The sequence below is a fragment of the Phaethon aethereus genome, assembly GCF_964289735.1.
Source record: "Phaethon aethereus genome assembly, chromosome: 15".
NCBI classification, from domain to species: Eukaryota; Metazoa; Chordata; class Aves; order Phaethontiformes; family Phaethontidae; genus Phaethon; species Phaethon aethereus.
This window is the reverse complement of record NC_138591.1, coordinates 7,308,251-7,330,542: the sequence shown is the minus strand read 5'-3', so window position 1 is coordinate 7,330,542 and position 22,292 is coordinate 7,308,251. Positions and strand designations below refer to the sequence as shown.

The 22,292-nt window shown below is 46.0% G+C and overlaps 1 protein-coding gene across 1 annotated transcript in view; it reads left to right on the top strand.

The window, feature by feature from the left end:
* The first annotated feature begins 1,440 nt into the window (after positions 1-1,440).
* Positions 1,441-22,292, top strand: part of FAM20C (FAM20C golgi associated secretory pathway kinase) — a 60,266-nt gene continuing 39,414 nt past the window's right edge. Inside the window, exons 1-3 of the mRNA XM_082006495.1 lie at positions 1,441-2,835; positions 4,716-4,888; positions 13,947-14,025. Of these exons, the coding sequence (XP_081862621.1) occupies positions 2,333-2,835; positions 4,716-4,888; positions 13,947-14,025 (755 nt within the window). The 5' untranslated portion in view covers positions 1,441-2,332. The remainder of the gene's footprint in view (positions 2,836-4,715; positions 4,889-13,946; positions 14,026-22,292) is intronic.

Below are 22,292 nucleotides of genomic sequence, written 5' to 3'. Positions count from 1 at the left end.
TTCCTCCATAAAGGCACAGAGCAGTCCATAGGATCATGGCCCTGTCAGGTCTTTTTTTTCATCAATCCTTTTTTCCCCACTGGAAAAGCTGTGACTTCCCTTGTGCAAAACATGGTGACACAGTAACAGTGTGCGGATGTGCTTCAGGGGAGTGCAGAGCACAAGGCTCTGCAGATATGCCCAGTGAGAGAACAGTTCTGGATGGAGCCTCAGGGGGAAAAAATACTTTTTTTGGGAAAGAAATAGTTTAATGTCACTTAATCCAAGGAAAAATGGTCCAGCACGACCAGCGTTGAGACAATTCTGTGGAAAGGTGGTGGTGGGTAGGCAGGAGCGCATTTGTCATTCCTACTGCCACCCCACTCAACGACTGTTTGAGCCCTTCTAAGGACCATAAAATCCAGGGCACCCCAGGCCCAAAGACAAAATCAGCAGCCCAGAGAATCCCTGGCTGATCACCTGAAGACCAGTGGAGTGGCTTGTCCCTTCCTCCAGACTGCCTTCAACCTTAGACAACCATCAACGGCACTTGCTGGGCTCTGGAGGCTGCCCTGGCCCGGGGACCACCAGCTCCATTAGCCATTTGGCCACCCAACCACGGAGCTGACTGCACAGCTAACGGCAGCAGGAGATACGGCAGATTACCCCGCAGCACGCTCACGGATTATCACAGCCCACAGGATCTCGGATTAAAAATAAAGACTGTTCCTCCGGAGGAAGCGAAGCGCACAGCCTTCCGTGTTGACCTTGCTCTGGCGAGGGGCTGGGGGCGAGGGGGAGCGGGCGGGCGAGGGGGAGCGAGCGGCCGGCCGCTCTCCAGCCCAGGCAATGACAGAGCAGAATCGCTGCTCCCAGCCTGGGCGCATGGACCACGCTCCTACTTTGCCATGCTATTAGCGCAGATTCCTCTCTCTGCTACCACCTTTTTTTTTTTTTTAATTTTATTTTGCAAAGCTTTGTGGAACAGACGCCCTCTCTTTGCCCCGGTTGGAGCTGCAGTAGAATGAAAAGGGGGCTGGGAAGGAGGGAGGAGAGGAGGAGAAAAAAAAAAAAGCTTTTGGTTGAGGTTTTCCTGTTACTATCACTGTAGCGTTTATTTAGCCAATCTCCTAACTATGACGTGAGGAAGGCAGGAATCATGGCTCGCTCATAATATTTAACACACCCACTGAGAGCTGGAGCTGCAGAGCTACTAGTCCAACCAGTCTCCAGAATTCAGCGTAGCTGAAAGAGGGTTTCACTCTGCACCTGCCAAAGATCTCTCCCCCTCCTTCCCTTCTCTCCCCCCTTCTCTCTTCCTTTCTCTCTCTCTCTAAAAGGCAGATCTGTGAGACCCAGCAGAGATCAAAGACAGGACCTCTTTGCTAAAAAGAACCTCTACTGATTTATATTAGTTTCTTTCCTCTAATCCTCCCCCCCCTTCTTTTTTTCTGTGCCATATTTAACCTTTATGTTGCAGTTGTGCCATCAGACAGTTTTGCAGCCAAAAAAACCCAACCCAAGCCAAAGCAAAAGCCCAGCTCGGATACAGCAGCCACCCAGACTTGATCTCAGTTGAACATATTAATCTCTCCCAAGCACCGGACACGATGGATGAAGAAACTGGAACTGCTCTAAGAAAATGATTTTCCAGCCAATGTTCTTAAACAGTCTCAGAGAAGAGAGGGAGCGAGAGCGAGCGGGAGAGCGCTTCTGCTGCATCACTGGTCAAATTCAAAGGAAGGGAGTCAGCATTTCCAGCACAGCCAAATATTATGGATGATTTTTTTCCTTCTGTCGCCTTTCCATACAGGTTTTCTTAATATTATTCTTCCCCCTCCTCCTCCTCCCCGTCTTTTTCTTTTTCTTTTTTTTTTTTTTAATTTTATTTAATCAGAGCTAGTGTCTGATGCCGGTTTCTCTTCAAGAACCAGTTTTCCCTATTTGTTGTGATCCCTGTAATAAAAGGAGGGCGAAATCGTGAACAGATGGCTTTATATATTGCAATGCCGCTGGCATTGTTTTCCTATTGATTTTAAAGGCTCGCTCCGGTGCTTCTTTTTAAATTTTTTTTTCCTTTTATTTTTATTTTTTTCCCTCCCCCTCCTAAGTTCTTGATGATACTGAGAAATGAGGACCTATTGTTTTTAGCCTGTTTATTTCTCGGCGCCTATGGGGATAACTTTATTGACTTGATCGCTCGCTTCCCGATCCGAAAGGAGAAAGCCAAAGCCCCGGGGGGGGGCCTGGAAGACCCACGCCCGCCCGGGCTTTTTCCGCGAAAGCGCTCCCGACCGACCCCGCCGCCTCCCCTCCCTCCCCCTCCCCCGGTAATTTATTAGCCGCCCCGGCCATGAAAATGCTCCTGGTCCGCAAGTTCCGGGTGCTGATCCTGATGGTGTTCCTCGTCGCCTGCACCATGCACATCATGATCGACCTGCTGCCGCGGCTGGAGCGGCGGGGGACCGAGGGCCGCCCCGGCTGCTCCTGCCCGCCGCCCGCCGCCGCGCCGCCCCGGGCGGCGCCGCGCTGGCCCAGCAAGCACACGCTGCGGATCCTGCAGGACTTCAGCGCCGAGCCGGGCTCCAACCTCTCCTCGCAGTCGCGGGAAGCGGCGGAGCGGGCGGCGGGCGGCGGCGGCGCGGGCGGCGGGGGGGCGGCGGCGGCGCGGACGCGGCGGCTGATCGCCCCCGGGGCGCCGCGCTCGCCGCCGCCCGCCGCCGCCGCCCCGCTGGCCGCCCTCTTCCAGCACCCGCTCTACCGCGCCGCCCTGCCCCCGCTCGCCGACGGCGACCTCCTCTTCAATGTCGACAGCGACATCAGGTTCAACCCCCGGGCGGCCGAGCAGCCCGAGTGGTGAGTACCGGCGAGCGCGGCGCCCGGGGACGCGGCCCGCTTTGGCCCGGCTCGGCTCGGCACCAAGCGCGGGTTGTGCCGCGGGCAGCGCTGCCCCGGGGGCGGGGGGGGGACACCCGGCGGGGCGCGGAGCGGCCGGTGCGGAAACGCCGAGCCACGGCGCTGCCCGGGGTCGCTGCCTTCCGTTTGGTAACGTGGGGGTTTTTAACCCGGGCGTTCGCGAGAGTTGGTGTAATGGCTGGTTTGGAGTAGGCAGAACGCTAAACAGGGCGACTCGGTGTCACCAGGAGACCGAGAATTCTCTCACAGGCTTGACCGGTTGTGTTCGTTCAACAAAAAAACAAAAAGCCATGAAATACAGACCAAGTGCGGGAGCAGGAGAAGGTGGGAGCCCTGAGGCCAAAGGGCCCCTATGCCCCAATATCCCATCTCCAGCTGTAGCAGAGGCAGATGCTACCAGAAAACAACAGTGCAAGAAAGAGGGCGAGCACTGGGCAAGCCTCCCTCTCCAGCACCTTCCTTGTCTCCAGCTCTGAGGTGTCGGGGCTAAGCAGTAAGACCAGGCAGTAATACATTAACTTTTCTCAAAAGCAAGGTCTAGCGTCACAAAGGCATTCATCCTCGCAGGTATTTCTGCCTTCGGGATCTGATCTGTGTTACATTTTTCATCCTCAGTTAATTCCCCGCGGCCTAGCACCTCTGCTGCTCTCCAGCCTTCAAAGCAGTTAGCTGCCTCTGTGCATCGTGTGCCCTGTTGGCTTGTAAGAAATGCTGAGAAATGTCAATGACTGAAAAATCAAAAGGCTTGTCTAATACAACAGCACCCTCTTCCAAACACACTGACATTGTGATGTTTAAACAGCTGCATTGTACTCTGCAAAAGCTCTGTTAAGCCACAGAGCAGCCAGCATGATCTAAACCTTTAGAAAGAGAGGATAACTATTTCTGATTTCCGCCCCACGAGCATGTGAAGTGTCCAGGCCCCTTCCATCTAATAATCAAAACTGACTGTGAAGTGAAATAACCTGAAAGAGTTCTGGTTTCTCTGAGAGAGGAAAAGAAAAAACCAGGAAAAAAACCAGTCACAAATGTATGAACATCTGGAGATGACTGAAAACACAGAGGACTTCTGGATCGAAGATATGTGATAGTGTTTGCAGTAGGTGAAGGGTGAAATTATTGATGTCCACAATGCAGCTGCCTGCTGTACGTATTTTCCTTAACGGCTGCAGCCAAGGTTCACAGAACTAGCATGAAAATTAGGAGTTAAAAGTAATTTTAACAATTCTTTTCTGTAATAGTATCCTACTGCTAGGGAAGGGGCAAAACCATCCAGAGCTGTTCTTCAGCAACCAGTGCAGAGTGATCCAGTTTCTTCTCATTCTCTCTATTTAAAAAGAGAAGAAGAGAGAGTGGGAGCATTTGGTGCAAAAGGTCAAGTTACTGCCGCACTCTCCACTTCCCGCCCCAGGTTCAGGATGATGCTGTTGTTTGGGTCAAACTTGTAAAAGATGTGTGCCACATAGTCCAACCTAAACCTGCCATAAAACCTGCAGCTCTGTGTGTTTCTGCTGCGTAAGGGCCTCCGCTAACGCTCAGTGATGTCCGAGTTTTGCTCCTGACTTTCATGGGCTTTAAATCAGGCCTGAGGAGTGGAGGGTGAAGATCCATCTGCCCCTTGGCCCCAGGTGGGAGCAGGCTCCGGGCGAGCAGCCGGCGCAGGGACAACCCCAGGACATCTCCCACCTCTGTAGTGCTTTGCCTTTCCGAGTTGTCACATTTTGAAGCCCTGTTTCTTGATGCCTGTTACAAGCTGTAACATTATTTCTTTCTCCTCATTTTTGGGTTTTTGTTGTGTTGTTCTTTTTTTTTGGTGGTAGGCAAAACGAAGATAATGAAGAATTTTTGCCAACTGGAGAAACCTCCATAGACTCCTACCCAAACTGGTTAAAATTCCACATTGGCATTAATCGGTACGAGTTGTATTCCAGACATAATCCTGCAATTGAGGCTTTACTACAAGACCTGGTCTCCCAAAAGATAACCAGTGTTGGTATGTTCAGATATATATAATTTTTTATGATTATTTGCTCATTGTTCAGGATCTCATTGCTGTTTAAATATTAATATTTTGCATGGCTTCTCTCCGGGGGTGCCTACATTGCTTCCCGACTTCAGCACTCATTTTCCCTGTTAAACATAAAGAGATATTGCCAGCTCTGTATTACCTGAATAATTGCAAAGTCTGCCAGCAAGGCAAACCCCATTGAATTCAGAGATCTTTCAGTCATGATCAGGCTGAAAGTGCCCTATTTGGTTCTTTAATATGATAATAAAAAAAACATGGCCAAAAGCAGATAGCATCTTGCACAAGCTAGATTTGTATTATTAGCTGGTTATTGCATAAAAGGCTGGGTCCAGCAGCGCTCGCCTTCCCGAGGAAGGAGAGAGGCGACTGACCTGCAGCCCTGCAGCAATGGCTGCGGGAGCATCCGGCGCCGCGGGGCTCTGCGGCTTGGCGGAGCTGCAGCTTCCCCGGGCATCACGCAGGGAGCTCCGGGTGAGCCAGCCGCCCGCTGAGCAGAGTTCAGCTCTGTTTATTCTGCTTGTAAATCCACAACAGGGATGTACCCATGTCAACCTTTGGTTCTGGTTAAACAAGGTGACACAGTTTGGGGCTTTTCTCCAGGGCTATTTAATGACAACATGCGTTTCCTTGAATTTAGCTGCGTAGCTGTGCAGGGAAAAAACCAAAACACAACGCCAAACGAAAGCCCTGGGCCGCTAAACAAATGCACACCCCGTGGTTTTCAGAGGTAGAGAGCTGCAGCGCAGCCAGCGGTTTCCATCGGCCACGCAGAAAATGAAGTTACTTGTGCTGACCACAAAGTTGCTAAGTCCGTTTCAGAGGGATGAAATAGCAGGAGCTCTGTAAAAGTGCTGATGGTGTGTTGGCACTGCGGGATGAGGTCAGCAGGTCTTTAACCCTGCAAGGCAAAAATTCCCCTGGCTTCAGCAGGAAATGGCCTGGGCAAGAATAGCACGAGCAGCCCTAAGGTTTACATTTTCCATCGTGTGAATCACAGCGGCTGCTGAGCAGGAGTAAGGGAGATCCTCAGTCGCGAAGAGTGGGCTGGTTTAGCTGATCCGGATGGAGTAGGTGTAAAATGCAGGATGCCACAGGAGAGCTTCGCCTCCATGAATCGAGCTGCCCGGTGGCTGTACTCAGCGCACAGCTCTGCTCTGAGCTCTGCTGGGGCAGGATGTTGAATAAAGCAGTTTGCGGTACCCAGGTGCCATCCCACATGTTGGATTCAAGGGTCCAGTGGACACCTAGCTCATGAAAGATGACAAACACAGGCTAGTTTATTAATCTATGATGGGTTTTCTGTCCCTAAAACTCCGGATGGGAGTGATTCACTAAGGAGCTCAGGTTTGACAATTAAGCCACGTACCTTCCCTTCGCTAGCTCAGATGTGATGCGGCAGGTAGCAGCAGACTCTGCCCATGCTCCTCTGGTCTGCGCTGGTGGGTAGCAAGGGCACTGTACAGACACGGCCTGTGTGATGTTCTCCTTGACACGGCCCTCACCGTTCCTGACCTCTCCTCTCAATATCAACCGATTTCTGCAATATTAGTGACACGTGTGAATGGGGATTGGGCCAGCACTGTATAACACGTCTTATGTTGGTCGCTGGGCATGTCCATCGAAGGGGAAAAAATGCAGGCTGTGCCCGTCCCTGTCCCCCGCAGAGAGCAGCAGTGCCCAGGCTGTCCCCAGCCCTGTGCAGAGGTGATGCTCAACCAAACCGTCTCCTGGCTCACTTGTTGAGGTTTACACGAAATGCGCTGGCTGTAGCGGCGTTTTGTGCTGCACGGCTGCACGGCGTATCAATCTCTATTTACCTCTTCCACACTTCAGAGCTCAGCCGTGCTGTCTGTGCAGGAGGAGAGCAGCGTTTGCAGCAAACTCGGCAGCGTTCGTAGTGTGAAGTCTGTCACTTCTGCAGAGCAGTGGGATGGTTAAGGTTGATGTAGGGACGCGGAAGCTAGTGGGAGAAAAAGGGAGGTAGGAATGAGAATTAATAGTTTAGTGCTCAACTCTTCACTTGTGCTTCTGGGCATGTTGCTTAACCCCTCTACGCTTCAGTTAACTTAGCAGTAAAATGGTTATCATAAAAAATGGGAGTGAAATCCTGACCCCGGTGACGTAAGTGGAAGTTTTGCCATTTTACTTCCCTGGGGCCATGATTTCACCTAATGTGTCATATAGATGGGTCATGAGGTTTCCATTAATTGTGATTTTGATAGAGCTTTCAGAGCAGCAGGGCCATGGGATCACAGAGGAAGATTTATGATTGTTATTAGTGATTTCCTATGGGATTGTCTCTCTGTTAATGTTTGAACAAGGCTCTTCAGAGCGCGGTGGGGGCCTCTTACGCCCCTAACAAAACCAGAGGACCATGGTTTCTGTTAATGAGTCCGTATAACTTCCGTGAACTAAAACATGAGATACCTTTGGTGTCGGTATCAGTCGCTGCAGAACTGACAGGGAATGATTCCTACACAGAACCAGTCTAAAATCAAGCCTATGGAAGTGGAGGGGGACATGTAGAGATGCCAGGATCTGAATTTTGCTGCTAGCATCCACTGCATGCCTCTGTGGGGATTCGGGAGCTTTCAGTCATGTTGCAAACCACGAAAAAGCACGTTGTTAATATACTTTTTTGTTTTTATTACACAGTGCAGCATCTCTTATTTTATGTTGCAAATTCTTTGGCTGTTTAAAAATACATGTTTTAAGATAATACTTGCCAGTTTTCAGCTTTACTGCAGAGCAGCAGCAGGGATTCAAAATCATGTAAGCTGGTTAATAAAAAGTAATACATTTGACCAAAGTACATTTATAGGGCTGTTACATTCTTTTGCATATTCCTGCATATCTTCTAATTTGTCTGGGTTTTTTTCCATATGGTCAATTTTTTTTGTTTTGCCTTCTGTTTTCTTTTTTTTAAGGCAGCTGCAAAGATGCCAGGTTAGGAGTATAATATAAATGGAAACCTTCATAATGCCCAATCTTCAGGCTTCTTTCTGCAAGCAGGACAATTAAACAGACAGGCAGTGGGATATTGCTTTATCCAGTTTCTTCCCAGTGTTCAGATTTGCTTTGGCTCTAATAGAATTAGGTGATTTGCTGTGCAGGGTCTTGATACCAACAGTAATTAGATCCAAACTGCAGCTAAACAGCTTTCTTAGCCACATTGTAATTTCTCGGCTCAGCTTGCATTATGGACAGAAGAGAGCGGTGACCAGATTGATCCCCCACCATCTATCAGAACCGCTCACACGACTCTATAACGTGCAGTGTTATTTTAAAATGAAAACGGTGACAGAAGCAATTCCCAAGAGCAGAGAGCACCAAGGTGACATTTTCTTGATGTTAAAGTTTAAATGGAACAAATTCATGGATGGGAAAGAGCATCACATTCAGCTCCCACAGTGACACCTAGAGCTGGCCTTTAAAAGGACAGGGTTACCCAGAGCTTTCAAGCCGAGGATGTATTCTGTGCCCTGCATCAGTATATATATTTCCTATTCATTTTATTCAGCATAAAGGGATAGCTCTTAATTTGATTTCATTCACTGAAAATTTCCTCCTGCCATAAACAGGAGCCTAGAGAGAGTTGTTTTTCCACAGAGCACTGAAACCCAGTTTTCAGAAACAGCACATGCACGGGCAATTGCACGTTTCCTTTGCCTTTCATAGCTGTTTATTGCATGCATAAATAACCATAGTTAGCTGTTTTCTTGCATATTTACAAGGCGTCTGCGCATAATTGTGGCAGCACTGTCAGCAGTTTAACAACAAATATGGCATGGTGTGTTGTAGAGGCGGTGTGGTCTTGATCTTGCTTGTACTGTTGTCCAGGGGAGCTGTGGTGTGGGGTTGCCTGTGAGCAGAATGGGCTTTTGTGATTCCTGTGTTCAGTTGGGTTTTATTTTTTGATTCTTTAAATTCTCTGATTGGAAAGGTTTGGAAACATTACCTGACTGAGTTCATTTCGGAAGCAGCGGTGCCTTCCGTTTGTACAGGCAGTAATTAGAAAGCAAGCGCGCAAGATTACTCACGCAGTGAATAAATGCTGCGGTTAACCAAGGTGGACTCTGCTTCAAGTCAGGGAAGAGAAAAAGACAAGACGCTAAATATTGAACCGAAATTCTGGTGCTAAAGGCAACTATAAAAATCTCATCCAAAGGAAGGGAAAAAGTGCTGTTGAGAACGTGTGAAAAACATAATGAAATGTAGCACCCTTGATTTACTGTATAAGAAAACAATGAATCTGCCAAGAGTCAACAGATTGATTTAATGTACAACTCCAGATGAAAGGAGGGGACTTAAAATGTATAGCAAAGCTTCTGAATGATTTCACAGATCTCTTCCCCCTCCAGAAGTCTTTTACTCTCTTGACTAAACCAAGAAAGGCCTTTAAAAGCAAGTTAGCAGAATTGGCTGAACAAGAACAAATTAAGAGATGATGAGGGCTTGAATTTGTTTTGAAATATGTTCTTTACAGCTTGAACAGGGCCATGTCTCTAGCCTGGGGCAGAGTATTACTTGTTAAAGCCAATCAACATGTTTATGTTAGATTTAAGCTTGATCTATAAATAGGAATCCAAAATAGATCTGAACGTCCTCTGTTTCAGATGTTACTACATCCCAGGCTTTGACTGGATGTGACTTCTCAGGCATTAGCATTCCATAATTAAATACATTTTAAAATGTTTGTTGGATTCTGACCAAAAGCTAGGTCCTGTTAGGATCCTCGCTCTCCATCAGAAGACCACACAGTCTAGACAAGCCAACAGGATGAAGGCTATCCTGCAGCAAAACAGAGGAGCTGAAAAGTCAGATCAATTAAAATTCCAAATCCTTTTGGGTCAAATCGCTTTGGGCAACATTGGGTCTCTACTAGGGGTTAGTACCAGATGCTTTAGAAGAGGGAGTCAGAAACCCTGTAGCATAGAGTTATAAAAAGATAATTGAGAGATGATGGGTAGTGCATCTTTTATATTGGATGGTGTCTGTGGATCAGGAGGGGAATTCAGGTCTTGTATGGGTGAGGAGACAAGGTGGGGGAGTAGGAGACATGGCATATGGCTGTGACAGTAAGCTCCTAGATGTAAATGGAGCGGGGGTTTGTGGAGGCTTGATTCAAAGTCTATCAGAGAAAACAGAAGGAATCCCACCAATTTCACTGGTCTTTGGACAAGACTCTAATGCCACAGACACTCAAGCAAAAAGATATCTCAGGGAATTTTTTCGCAAAGCCTCCTAAAATTAGGAAGATTTCTGTTCACACCCAAAAGCCCTTGCACGGGGTTAAGAGTAAAGGTTAATACTACTTTCCATTTCCTTTTACTTTGGGGGAAAAGAGAGACTTCAGGTTGCCTGAAGATAAAAAGTAATGATTTTATTGGGATTTGTTTTTAACACTGTGCCAGTATGTCCGGGAGCTGTATGAGACTTGATTTGAGGTACCCGCTGGGAGCTAGCAGATTTATAAAGTCTTTTACAGAGCTGTTCATGACCTGTGATGTTACAGTATGTTCAGAAATCTTAAAAAAAAAAGGTGAATTCAGAGTGTGACTAGAGTTTTCCTTGGAGTCAGTATAGCTTTATTTTGCAAGGGTTTCTTAAAAATAGCTAAGCCTGCTGACCGTAGACATGACAGACCACAATGGTGTAGCATCCTCCAATTTCCTGGAAAATTGCATATGCTGCTTCTGGGTATTATCAATTCTTCAGAAATGTTCCTGTGGGCAGTGGGTGAAGGAACAAGGACACCTCCAGAGGAGCAAACAATGTTCGTTTGGGATAAGCTCCTGGAAGATGATGGGGCTCCCACTGTTTGGCCATAATGGCCAGAGGGACATGTTTAACTGACATCTGAGCAGGAAAGGGAGTTCTGAAGGACCACAGCTCAGAAAATGAGAGGGAAGCCAGTAGGCAGATGTAGTGTTGTTAGGACAAGGGAAGTAATCTGACCTAGAGGTCTGAGTGAATCATCTCCACTGAGATCTGCTCTTTTCTGGCATTGCGAGCCCCAAGATTTGGGTGCCCTGGACTGCTCCCGAGCCTGCCTAGTTCAGAGGTGCATGAAAGGTTTTGTTGAGTTCAGAAGGACTGTCTAAGCTCAGGTGTTTCCTTCTTTGCAGGGATTACAATGTTAGACTAACTAGTCTGGGCTTGGAGGGTGGCTTTGAATCACCTCCAGCCTGGCCGGCACATCTGCAGCACTGAATGAGCAGCCAAAGTTGGAGTATCTGCACATGAGTCCAGATGATGTGTGTGGAAGCCAGCGTGGGGCTCTGGCACGTGTTGTTGTCGTCCATGATGCATGTGGCTTCCAGCATGCCCTGCCATAAGGCACGATGGGACACTGTTCCCACCACTGCCATCCTCTGTTTTGGGGAGGTGCGAAGTTTACTCCTAGCAGCAGTGGGAGGACAACATGCCAGCAAAACTCGTGTTTGGTTGAGGCTACTATTGCAACCAATTAAGGCAATACAATAAGATGGATCTAAAAAGACCAGGGAGATGCTTTTGTCTTCAGCTCAATTCCTTCTGACAGGAAACCAGGCCTTTGTGTCTCATGGAAGAATTATTCTGAATTGTTAATCTTCTTCATACATTTCCCTCCTTGGTGATGACACACTCATTGTTGAGTTCGGCTGCTAACAAAATCATTATCTGTCAAGTGGCTTCAATTTGCTGAAAAACCAGGCCTCTTAGTGTGTCTGAAACTTTGTGCTTAGAAAAGGGCATGCTGGAACATCCTTTTTTCTTTCTCTTTGCATTGGTGTGATTTCCCAAATGCTTGATTTCCCAACTGTACCTCAAAATAGGCTCCATCCTTCCCTCTTCTCTGATGGGCTTACAGGATCTTTGCTCTATTTTTGGACATACATGCCTCATGGAGGACAGAGAGACCATCTCTAAGCCCTGAGCTCCTCAGAATTGAATATAGAAGCATAAATAATGTAAATTTTAGAGAAAAAACATTTGGTCTTCCATTGGTGGAAGCTGTCTGCAAGCAGCTATGTTGAGGTCGGTGGAGGTGGGGAGAGTTTTATCTGACAGAAAGGAGGCAATTCATTCTGCCCTTTGGTACTGAGGCTGATCTCCTGACTTAAGTGGAGGTAGCGCACATGAACGGGGGACAAACACAGGCTGTGCCTCACAGAGCTGGGCAAACCCGGCACTTTAGGCTGCATTTGGGCAGGGAAAGTGGTGGGGGCCGGTGCTGGGCACGGCCAGGGGTCCCTGCCCTCATGAGGCAAGGGCAGCTCCAGCTGCCTGTTTGCTGTCCAGACTATCCAGCAGTGTTTCCAGAGCGCAGAGCTGGGCTGTGATGGTCGCAGGGCAGCACAGGTAAGTTTTTGGCTGGAGGATTGCTGGTTCTCATTGCCTTCAGGCTCTGGGCTGGGGATGAAGAAAGGTCTATTGCTCCTTCTTCCCTCAGGTGCAGATCAACTGACCTGCTCTCACAAGAGAGGGAGTTTAATGTGTGGAAACGACGTGCTTCTGCTTTACCTGTTCAGTGCAAGTTATTTAACATCCTTTAATTTCTAATTATTTATTTGTTCCTTTGGGATAAACTGGAAATGCAAGAGAAGGCTGGGGTCAGCAAAACAGCAAGGCAGGAGGGACTTTATTATAGGGGAAGTATAATTACACTGACCAGATTTGCATAGCATTTTGTTGCGAAAATATAGATTACAAGTGCTGAAAGAGAGCTGATGACCTATCAGTAATAAGGCACAGAGATGAGTAATTAAACAGATGTGTAGCTAATGGCATTGGTTAGAGAAAACGATGTACAAGCTATATAGGTGGAACAAGGGCACTGCTGAGCCAAAATTTACAGAGCAAGGTAACTTGACATTTATGTAGTTCTCCAGTTGACACAGGCTTTGTCAGGACTGTAAAGAAAGGCATTGATTATCTGATCATTCGTAGGAAGCATTTTTAAAGGACTGACTCATCCACACAGACACAACCGTCACGGCCTGCCTCTCTGAACACAGAGGTGTGTTAAGGAGTCGGGGTGTAGGTCATTTCATTTATTCAGAGCAGTTTTGATTGAGATGGTAGAAAAGCAGCTGGTTTGCAGAAGTGTATATTTATCTTTTTTAAGTAGCCTTATCATCAAGTAAAATGCATTTTTATGAATTCTTATATTAAAAAAAAGTTTGCTCCGGCTTTAGAAACAGTATAATCTGGCTGTTAACATGATATTGTCCAAATTGTTCAGATGGGTATGAATAAATGTCGGTCTTAAATTCCCATTAGCTCTCAGCTGGAAAGTGAAATGTTTGAGCAAAGATGGCCCTCGGTGTGCAGTGTGGATCGCAGTCCCTGCAGCCTCCACGTGCCCTCTCCTACCCTCCCAGCAGAGCCAGCGACCCGCTCTGCACCGCTCTGCTCTCGCCTGCAAGCCACCTTGGGATCCCTTGAAAGTAATGGATGGGCTTGGATACATATCCATTGTGCACAGAGGAGATGAATTTACATATCTCTGCTGCTCAGCAACAATTATTAAAATCACAGCAGAGATCAGAGATTGCTATAGTATCTGCTCGTGCTTTTAATTAAGGAAGTGTCTGCTGCACATTGGACTATATGTCCCAGCCGCAGTCAACTTTGAAAACACCCCATCTCCTTTCCCAGTGTGTGTCCCTGTTAGCAGAAATCCAAAACCGATTAAAAATGGAGAAAACGGGACTGCAATGTTCTGTTCCTATACATGCTGTTCAATTATGGTGCTTGTGGAGCCCATACTGGTTCTGCCTGTGGCCAGCTGAAGCAGACAAAGACATGTCAGGGAGTACAATCCATTTTTAGACCTGGTCAGCGGCTCAAAGCCTTCCCCTGTACTCTGCACCCGCTGAATAATCTGTTGTCCAGTTAGGATTACCCTGCTTGATGCTCAGATACCGCAGTGCTGAATCTAATACAGAGCAAAAGATACATGACTTTGTTTCAAGGAAGCTGAATGTAAGTAGATCCACATGTAGCTTTTTAAAGCGGTTTTGTTTTTTTCCCACAGCGATGAAATCAGGAGGCACCCAGCTGAAGTTGATCATGACGTTCCAGAACTATGGACAAGCATTGTTCAAACCAATGAAGTAAGTTAAAAAAAAGTCTGTGTTGTAAAGTGAAGTTGTGGTCGAATAGCCTGTTGCCATTTTCTAAGCCGTCAAAAGTTTGCTGTCGTATCTCAAGGTTAGTGTGTCTGGTTCCCAGGCTTGCTGCTGAATCTAGAGCTTCAGGGGCTGTTGAAATGTTGCCCTGCTAGGCTGGGCTTTGGAAGAGATACTGAGGAGGATTCATATACATTACAGTCTTCTCAGGAATGTTATTCACTCTGATCTCTGTGAAATCTCCCTTCATAAATACAGGATGTTTTCAGCATTTCTTTCTTATAAACTTACTCCGCAGGTCTGAGCTTTATCTAGCGTCAATGTTCCACTGGAATATGAGCAGAGAAGAGAGATTGTTCAGAACAGCTTTGGGAAGAGCTAAATAGTATTTGTCTGATAAATTATAATTCAATCTGTTGATTTATTGTTGTTTGTATTAAAGGGTTGTACTAGTCATTTGGCTGTGGCTATGCTGACTCTGTGAAAATGAGTTTATCTGAGAGTGGTACTGCGAGGTAATGAATCTAGAGAGAAAGGGAAGGACCAGGATCACACAGCCTTGATTTGCACCTGCCCAGATTCTGCTGAGATGAGAGACGTTATTCAGATACAAAGCAGACGTAAATGAGTTCTTAATCCTGACCTGTATGTTTGTGTTGTAACAAGGAAAATGACTCTGTGCTTATTGTAGAGGGTTTAGCAAAGGCACTTGGGGCTGCAAAATGTTTAATGAAGCTACTCAGTATCTGTGTCAAGGGTAACACTGGAATAATAAATTAATTTCCTTCTTTTGTTCCCACTGTAGGGAAGTTCAGTTAATTTCTTCTAAGATGGTCCATAAAAGACTAAAGTAACTGAGAACAAGTGGTTTGGAATACGTCTTGGCATTATGTTACAGCTATAGCGGGGAGCACAGCTCAGGGAGTAAGCTGCTGGCTGGAGACTGAGGAAATCCCTGTTTCACTATAGATTTTGCTATAGACTGACCTCAGACAAGTACAGATTTGACTTGATCTTACTTGACTGTCAGCAGGGCCAAATAATTGGTCCCACTTTCCTTCAACCCAAGTTTGAGCAGGAGCACTCCTTGTGTGCGTTCGTCCTGGGAATCTCAAGGAAATCCTATGAACTTCCAGGCAGCGCAAGGCACTTGTGCAAAGGCCAAATGCCTCTGTCATTTCTCAAATTGTACACAAATTTCTCCATGTTTCTAGTGGATCACTGATGGCCTGGGAGAGGTCAGAGGAAGCACAGATAATACTGGTAAGTCAGAGGGAAGGCAATATCAAAGACAGTGTACTCCAACATCTTCCCTTCCCTTCTCTCCCCTCTCCCTGAATACTCAGATCTTCAGATCATCAATGCATGGGTCCATCCTCTATATCTGCAAGTTTGATGCATATAGGCACAATTCTTAATTGTGTCCTGTCCCCCATGTGAAATCAAGAACTAGGTGGGCGTGAGCAGCCTTGAAGTGTTTGGCAGAATCGTGGTTGTGCTGTTGGCTTTTTACATACTGTGTGATTTGTTTCTTCTCCATTTGCTGCGATGCAGATAATCTCAATCTTTATCATTGGTATGACATTGTAATTCTGGGAATGCTAATGAGGTCAAATCACAAGTTTACCATTTCTACTGTACTGTACACAGCCTTGGCAAGATGATGGATGACAATAGAGGTATAGCCACGTTCCTGTGTAGAAGCAATTACTACCATCCACTAGAACAATACCAGAAAATGATGATGTCTTAATCATTCCCTTTGCTTGATTTGAAGGGCAGCAACACCCTATTTTCTCACAGCTCTTTGCATTCCATACACCACTGGAAGAAGCAGCATTAGAGCATTTAGCAGCTGTGGTCCCAGGCACCACACCTTACAATAGCAACTGCTGCGTTTGTGTTGAGTGTCACTGAACACATCAGTGATTTTGAGTAAGGATGTTTGCAAGCATTTGTCTTCATTCTGATAACAGTGAACAGGGAGCCGGATGCTCAGCTAGTGTAAATCTTCCTAGCTCCTTTGGTATCTGGTCCCATTGGCCTCTTTCACCAGCTTATGGACCCTTGTTGATGAAGTTCGTGGAGAGCTTTGCAGCATCATTTCTTTATACAAAAATATGCAGTCTGGAACTATGAAAAAAAAATAAAATAAGGCTTTTAAAGCTATGAGACCTCCTTTTGCAGGACCTTCTTCAGGCCCTAGACACATAGCAGGCCGTTTCTGGTGCTCCGTCTTTCCTGCAGGGTGCCCTTCTGATTCAGGCTTCGCAAAGCTGGCTGCACCTTCCCAGGTCAGGAGATTATAGGGAGCTCACAGATCAGGGCAGACATCTCTAGTCATCGGGACTGCTAGTGTAAAGGACATTTTTTTTCTCAATAGTTTAATTTGAGGACCATAACATATCATCCTGGTTGCCTACTTTTGAGATCTGCTCGTTGAAGGAAACCCTTGGTGGATAGCCAGGATGTCTCCATGTGGTGCAACCCACATGTTTCAGTTGTTACTGTGTTATCAGCTCCATGGCTTTTCAAAGCAGCAGGAATTATGCTTTTCTTTCTCTTGAATTGATAAGCCTCCTCATGCAAGCAACCTTCATGACCCAAGGTAACACAACCATCAGATAGTACCAAGTGCCCAGCCGCAAATGAAAACTGGGGCCTCAGTTCATCTCTTCAGTGCTGGAGAAGGCAACATGAGTTGCATCTCTACCTTAAACGGAATGGAGCCACTGTTTTTTAGAGAATATAGTTGGCATCAGTAGGATTGCAGGCCTGATCCCAAGGGAAGTTGATAATCCTGAGTTTCCCACCCTGTCTGGGGTTCGAACTACTGAAAGCTGAACGGTGTGAGGTACACAGAGGGTAATATGCAGGCGTGAGGCCAGTCACTACCTGGGTTTGATTCATTTGAACTACCTGGAAAGCTGCTTTTGCTCTATTTAGCTGTACTTGGGATCTTCCAAACTGAATTAACACCTGTTTGAGCAGGATTGCGGCAGAAAGGGGAGACTGTGCACACCCTTCCCTGACACAGCCGGGCATCTGCTAGCAGAAGAGGAGGTCTCCAGACCTTTGGCAGTGATTTCTACAGGCGATTCACAGCAAAACATACTCCCTGGCAAATTGCTTGAAACCCTGCAGAACTCATCTGACTTGTTGTGCCCTTTCCCAGCCTCCCAATTCCATGTTGAATTTATCCAGGGAGCAAGCCAACTCCAGAAAGGTCCAGGCAGGATTTGGAAATGGGGAAACCAGAATCTGCCTTTGGCACCTTTTGTGCTCAGTGTTTGACGTTAACTGACAACTCTTCATCTGGTCATTGATTCAGGCTAGTGGAGCAAATGAGAGGAGGGAAGCTTAACAGTCAGAGAAATGTGATAGCAGTAAATAAAGCCTGATCAGCTGCAATTATTTTATTTATTTGTGGCTCTGCATCTTCATTTTTGAAATAATTGCCCATAAAGTATTGCAGAAGAAGCCAAGTCTATTTATAAGTCCTGTGACCCAGTCTAGATTCCTTTGCTAATTCCAAATGCATCATAGAAAAAGCAAGTATTTGCTAAAACTCCAGGGAAGATTTAATGTATTTGCAATGTATCTTACAGTTAATATGTAGTTTTATTTAGCTCATAACAGTTCAATCATAGAAAATTATTACCATATGGGACAGGAAAAAAATAGCAACCTCCCCTTCTCCCATGATCAGTGTGTCTAACTGTACTAGTATTGTACTGCATAATAAAAGTTATTTACATGATTGCTGATATCTACAGCCACAGCTTTCTATATGACTTATCATGTAGGGATGGTGTAAAACATAAATTTCAAAGGGTTTTGGCTTATTTGTCCAAAAGGAATATGCGCTTTATAGTTTTATTTGATTTCCCTTTGTTTCTGCTAGCTGGTAGAGTTAAATAGCTGGCTCAGCAACAAAACCAACACACTATTTTTTTCCTCCCAAGGCTTTTTTCTTGAAGGGGAAGATTCTGCTCCAGCAGAGTCAGTGTTAGGATTCCTATTGCATATGCTGGTGCCAGGGTTTTCAGAGAGGTTTTTACAGTTCCTTATGGAAAAGCCAAATAGGATCAAATAGAAAATGTTATCTTGTTATTGGAGTTGTGAGAAAAGTGTGTTGTGGTACGTGTTTAAGAATGACATCTCTCGCTCCCGGTTTTATAGACTGCTTTGTAGAAATGTGTAGAAAGGGTATTCATTATAAAATCTTTGAGGTTTATTTGTTCCATTCAAACAAATACTACTGTATCTAGTGAACTTACTTTTGACTGAAACTGATATAAAAGCCAGTTCTGGTCCAACTGTAGATTTTGCCTGATATTTTTAACATCTTTTTTTTTTTTTTCCCTTCTGTTTTTACAAGTCACAGTACAGGGTTGGTAAGAGCCACGTGGCCATTTCTTTCAGTAGCTGAAGTTCATGGTTAACGTAGAACCAGTCAGCATCAAGGTGATATCAGGCCAGAAGAGACTTTTGGGGTCATGAAATCCAGTCTCCTCGAATCGCAGGCGATCATCTCATGAAATCCCGTTCATTAACTGATCAAACACTGCTGACCACGTCATTTCTACCTTTTGCCCCCACTATCCCTCCTGAAAATCACTGCTGTAGAAATAATGCTACCCACTGGGAGCATCTCCTGGTTCCTGCAGCCCTCAGAGCCACGACCCATCCCAGAGCCAGGCACAGAATAAGCTGATAGTCACGGGCTGGTGCAAAGCTAGTGCTCTGCAGAAACAAAACAAGCATGCTCACCTTTCAGCTTCTGTAATGTTCCTATAGCTTTTGGCTCAAAGATATAGGCTCCGTTAGCTGGGCAGAAATCTAGCAGCCAAGGTCATGGGGAAGATAATATTTTTGTTTTGATTGGCAAAGCAGACCTTTTTACTGGCTTTTAAATGCCATTCTTATAGCGACAAAGGATTAGCAACGTTCTTTAAGTTTCTCTTTGATTTTCTTTTAGGATTGCTCAACAAATAATGCAGCTTTTGATAGGGACAGTAAATAGGCCAAACAATCTCCATAATACAAACAACTGTTAATCGCTTTCATTTCCTGCAGCAATATTCCCTTTCCGAAGCTTCAGCGTGACTGTTGTACCTGCAAAATGCAGCCTCCAGGCCCGATTATCATATCCATTAGGCTGGTGTAATTCTTCCGAATTGGTAGCGCTGCTTCCAAGACAGAGGAGTTGAACTCCAGGATCGGGGCCACTGGAAGATTGCTTTCCTTATTACACTGCGTATCGTACTGTTTTGAAGAAACGCATTTTGCAAACCTGTTGCGTTTCAGCTGGCAGGCATCCAGTATAAACATACTGTTATAAGTCAACATAGCAATTAAATCAAATTGCAATGTTTTCTCCGAGCAGCTAGAGAAGTGAGATACGCATACAGTAGCTGCTATCCTAGAAGCTTTCCAGGATTAACATTTCGGCACACTGGAATGTGCTGCGCAAAACCCGACTGAGCAGTTGCTGGTCGAAGTACAAACCCAGCCGCTATGTTTTGTCGCTCGGCTTAAGGTGTGGTATGTACCAGTTCCTGGAGAACGCTGGTTCTGTGCAAGGTGTGTTACCGGAGACCTAAGGTTGAATAAACTGGTCAGAAAGGTTGAAGCTAGTAATCCCAGTATTCAGTTTATGTAGGTGTATTTTAAAATTGCAAGGCGTGCTGTCTCATTACATCATGAAGAAGAAATGCTTTCTTTGCTGCTGAAAGTAATAATCAGTAATCAGATATTCTGTGGACCTCATCCATGAGATTTTGGGCTTTTTAAGCATGTTGAAATCCCTACCTACCAAATCTATGCTGAAATGTTTACCTGAGTGAGACTGACAGTGAGATTTGGTTGTACTTACATCAGGAATTAATTTGGAGTAAACTGGATAAACTGTATCACTTGATATTTAAAGTACATGAGATCTGAAGGTGGTCCTAAATAAGGACAGTAGAGGTTGCCATGTAGTATTTTAGTTCTTTAACTTCTGGTATATTATGCATGAACTGTTTTTCTCTTTTATAACTAATCCTGTTCATCAGATCAGACTTCTTCAGTATTTCAATGCAAATTGTGTTTTAGGACTCAGCAGTGCCTCTGGTCCAAATCTCATTTACGCAGATTGGAAAATTTGCGGTGACTTCAAGGGGAGCTGGATCAGGATTGCGGCTGACTGATAGCCCTGGACAGCAACGAAATCCAGCCTTCTGTCTGTCACCGTGCACTGCATTTCCCCTTGCCACAGCTCAGCAACTGCTGCCTGAAATATTGATCAATCCCATCCAGCCCAGGAGAAATTTGTTCTCAAATTCTGCAGGCATGTTTATGAAATGACCCCAGAGTCAAAGTCTGCAAAGTCCAGGTAGCTCAAGGGTTGTCCATTTAGATTAGGATCTGCAGGGATCCGTGACAGCAGCGTTTCACCATGCTGGCAGACAGGAAGGGAAAAACAAACCTCTTTCTTTCCCTCTCTTTCTGCACCAGCTGAGCTGTGCTGCCCCAAGCTGAGCTGCCCCCAGTTATCCCCTCTGGAGTCGGGCAGGAGCTGCCCTCAGCCGGGACGGGATGAGTCCCAGGGGTGGGAGGGAGCCGACCGTCCTCCAGCAAACCAGGGCTGTTTTGCTGGATATCACCATATCCGTGGGGTTCAGCTCCATCCCATCCCACTCCCTGGCACTGGGAAGATGCCATCCACCACCACTAGTGAATTTCCCCCAAAAATGCCTCTCCCCAGCATCCCTGTGGAATCTCCAGCTCCTGGCAGGAAAAGACTTCACTCCGCAGCTCATGGAAACACCAGCCGCAGGGTCTCTGTGCCTGGGGCTTTTCACACAAATAACTGAAGCCTTGCATTTTGATTCAGCTCATTTGTTTGGGTTTCTCTGGCAGATGATAACATGATGTTCAGTATCTATTTCTGTTCTTGTGTTACACAGACACAAACGGCCATAGGTAGTGACTGTACCTGCCCCTTATCACTGTTTTAAGGGACAGCTGAGTGGGCAGTTGTGTTTTACAGTAGTGAAGTGTCTCTGCTTGATTAGCCGCCTTCTAAGTGCTTATAGAATCTTGCTAATTAGTCTTTGGGAACAAAGACATGCTGGTGTTTATTTTTTCTTTAAAAACCAGTTACTGCAGCAGCTAACAACTTTTTTTTTTTTACATGGTACCATAGTGTATTAGGAAAGAAGCATCTGCAGTGTCTGATTTTAATCAAGCTACTTCTTAATTTTAATTTTATACATACCAAGAAATGCAGTCCTATGGCTTTGTCTTTTAATCAGAGACCCACTTACAGTTCCCCAGTTTCTTATTTCTTACCCTGTATCGACAGTGCAGAAAAGCAGCAAACGTTATCGAGGGAAGAGCTGGCATGAAATGCATAACCTGTAATTTACTGCTAAGTAACAGGGCTTGGCACACGGGGGACTCGGTGGTGTAGCAGTGAGGTAAGATGTTCTTAGTAAATCTAAGCAAAAAAAATGTGTTCAAAATGTTTTCAGTGGGACATGCAGATACTGCTACCCTGAAATATTTTATGGGAATTTGTCTCCATTTCTCTACAATTTATAAGCCTTAAACTAGGCTCAAGAGACTGAAATTTAGGAAGGGGAAAATGATTTGTGCAAGACTTGTGGTGTAAACCAGAGGTTGAAGCTGTTTTCTCTCTGGAGCAGCACGCACAGCTTTATCCTGGAGATGAGTTGCACCATGCTCATCTCCCACCTTGGGAGGAATTATTTTTGGATGTTTTATGGAGCTCAGTTGCTCCTCCTCTGCCCCTGGTCCTTACCTCACGCAAGGATAGCTCTGGGGATCCCTACCGCTTTGGGGGATGCAGATGAGGATTTGGCCACTTGTGCTGAGCGTTTGTTTGAAGTTTGTTTGCTCTTAAAACAACCAACTCGTTAAAGCCTCAACATTTCTACAGGTTTCTTGAGTTAGGGCTGCTGGCTGCCGGAAGGGGCAGGAGATAAGCAGCAGTGGAACAGGTCTGATGAAACAGCCTGTCTGGTGGCTGAGGACCCATGTCCAGCTTTGCCGGAGGTCATCAGTTCAGGTGACACAATCCCGTGGTCAGTGATGATGCGAAAGCAGGGTGGCATTTGAGGGGAACCCATGACCAAAGTAGCAGGGTCTTGCAGGTCAAGACAGGAGGGTTTTGGTAAAGCTGAGAGTCTTAGGAGAGAGCACACAGCGTGGTGCTATTGGTGACTCACTGCTGTAAACAAACA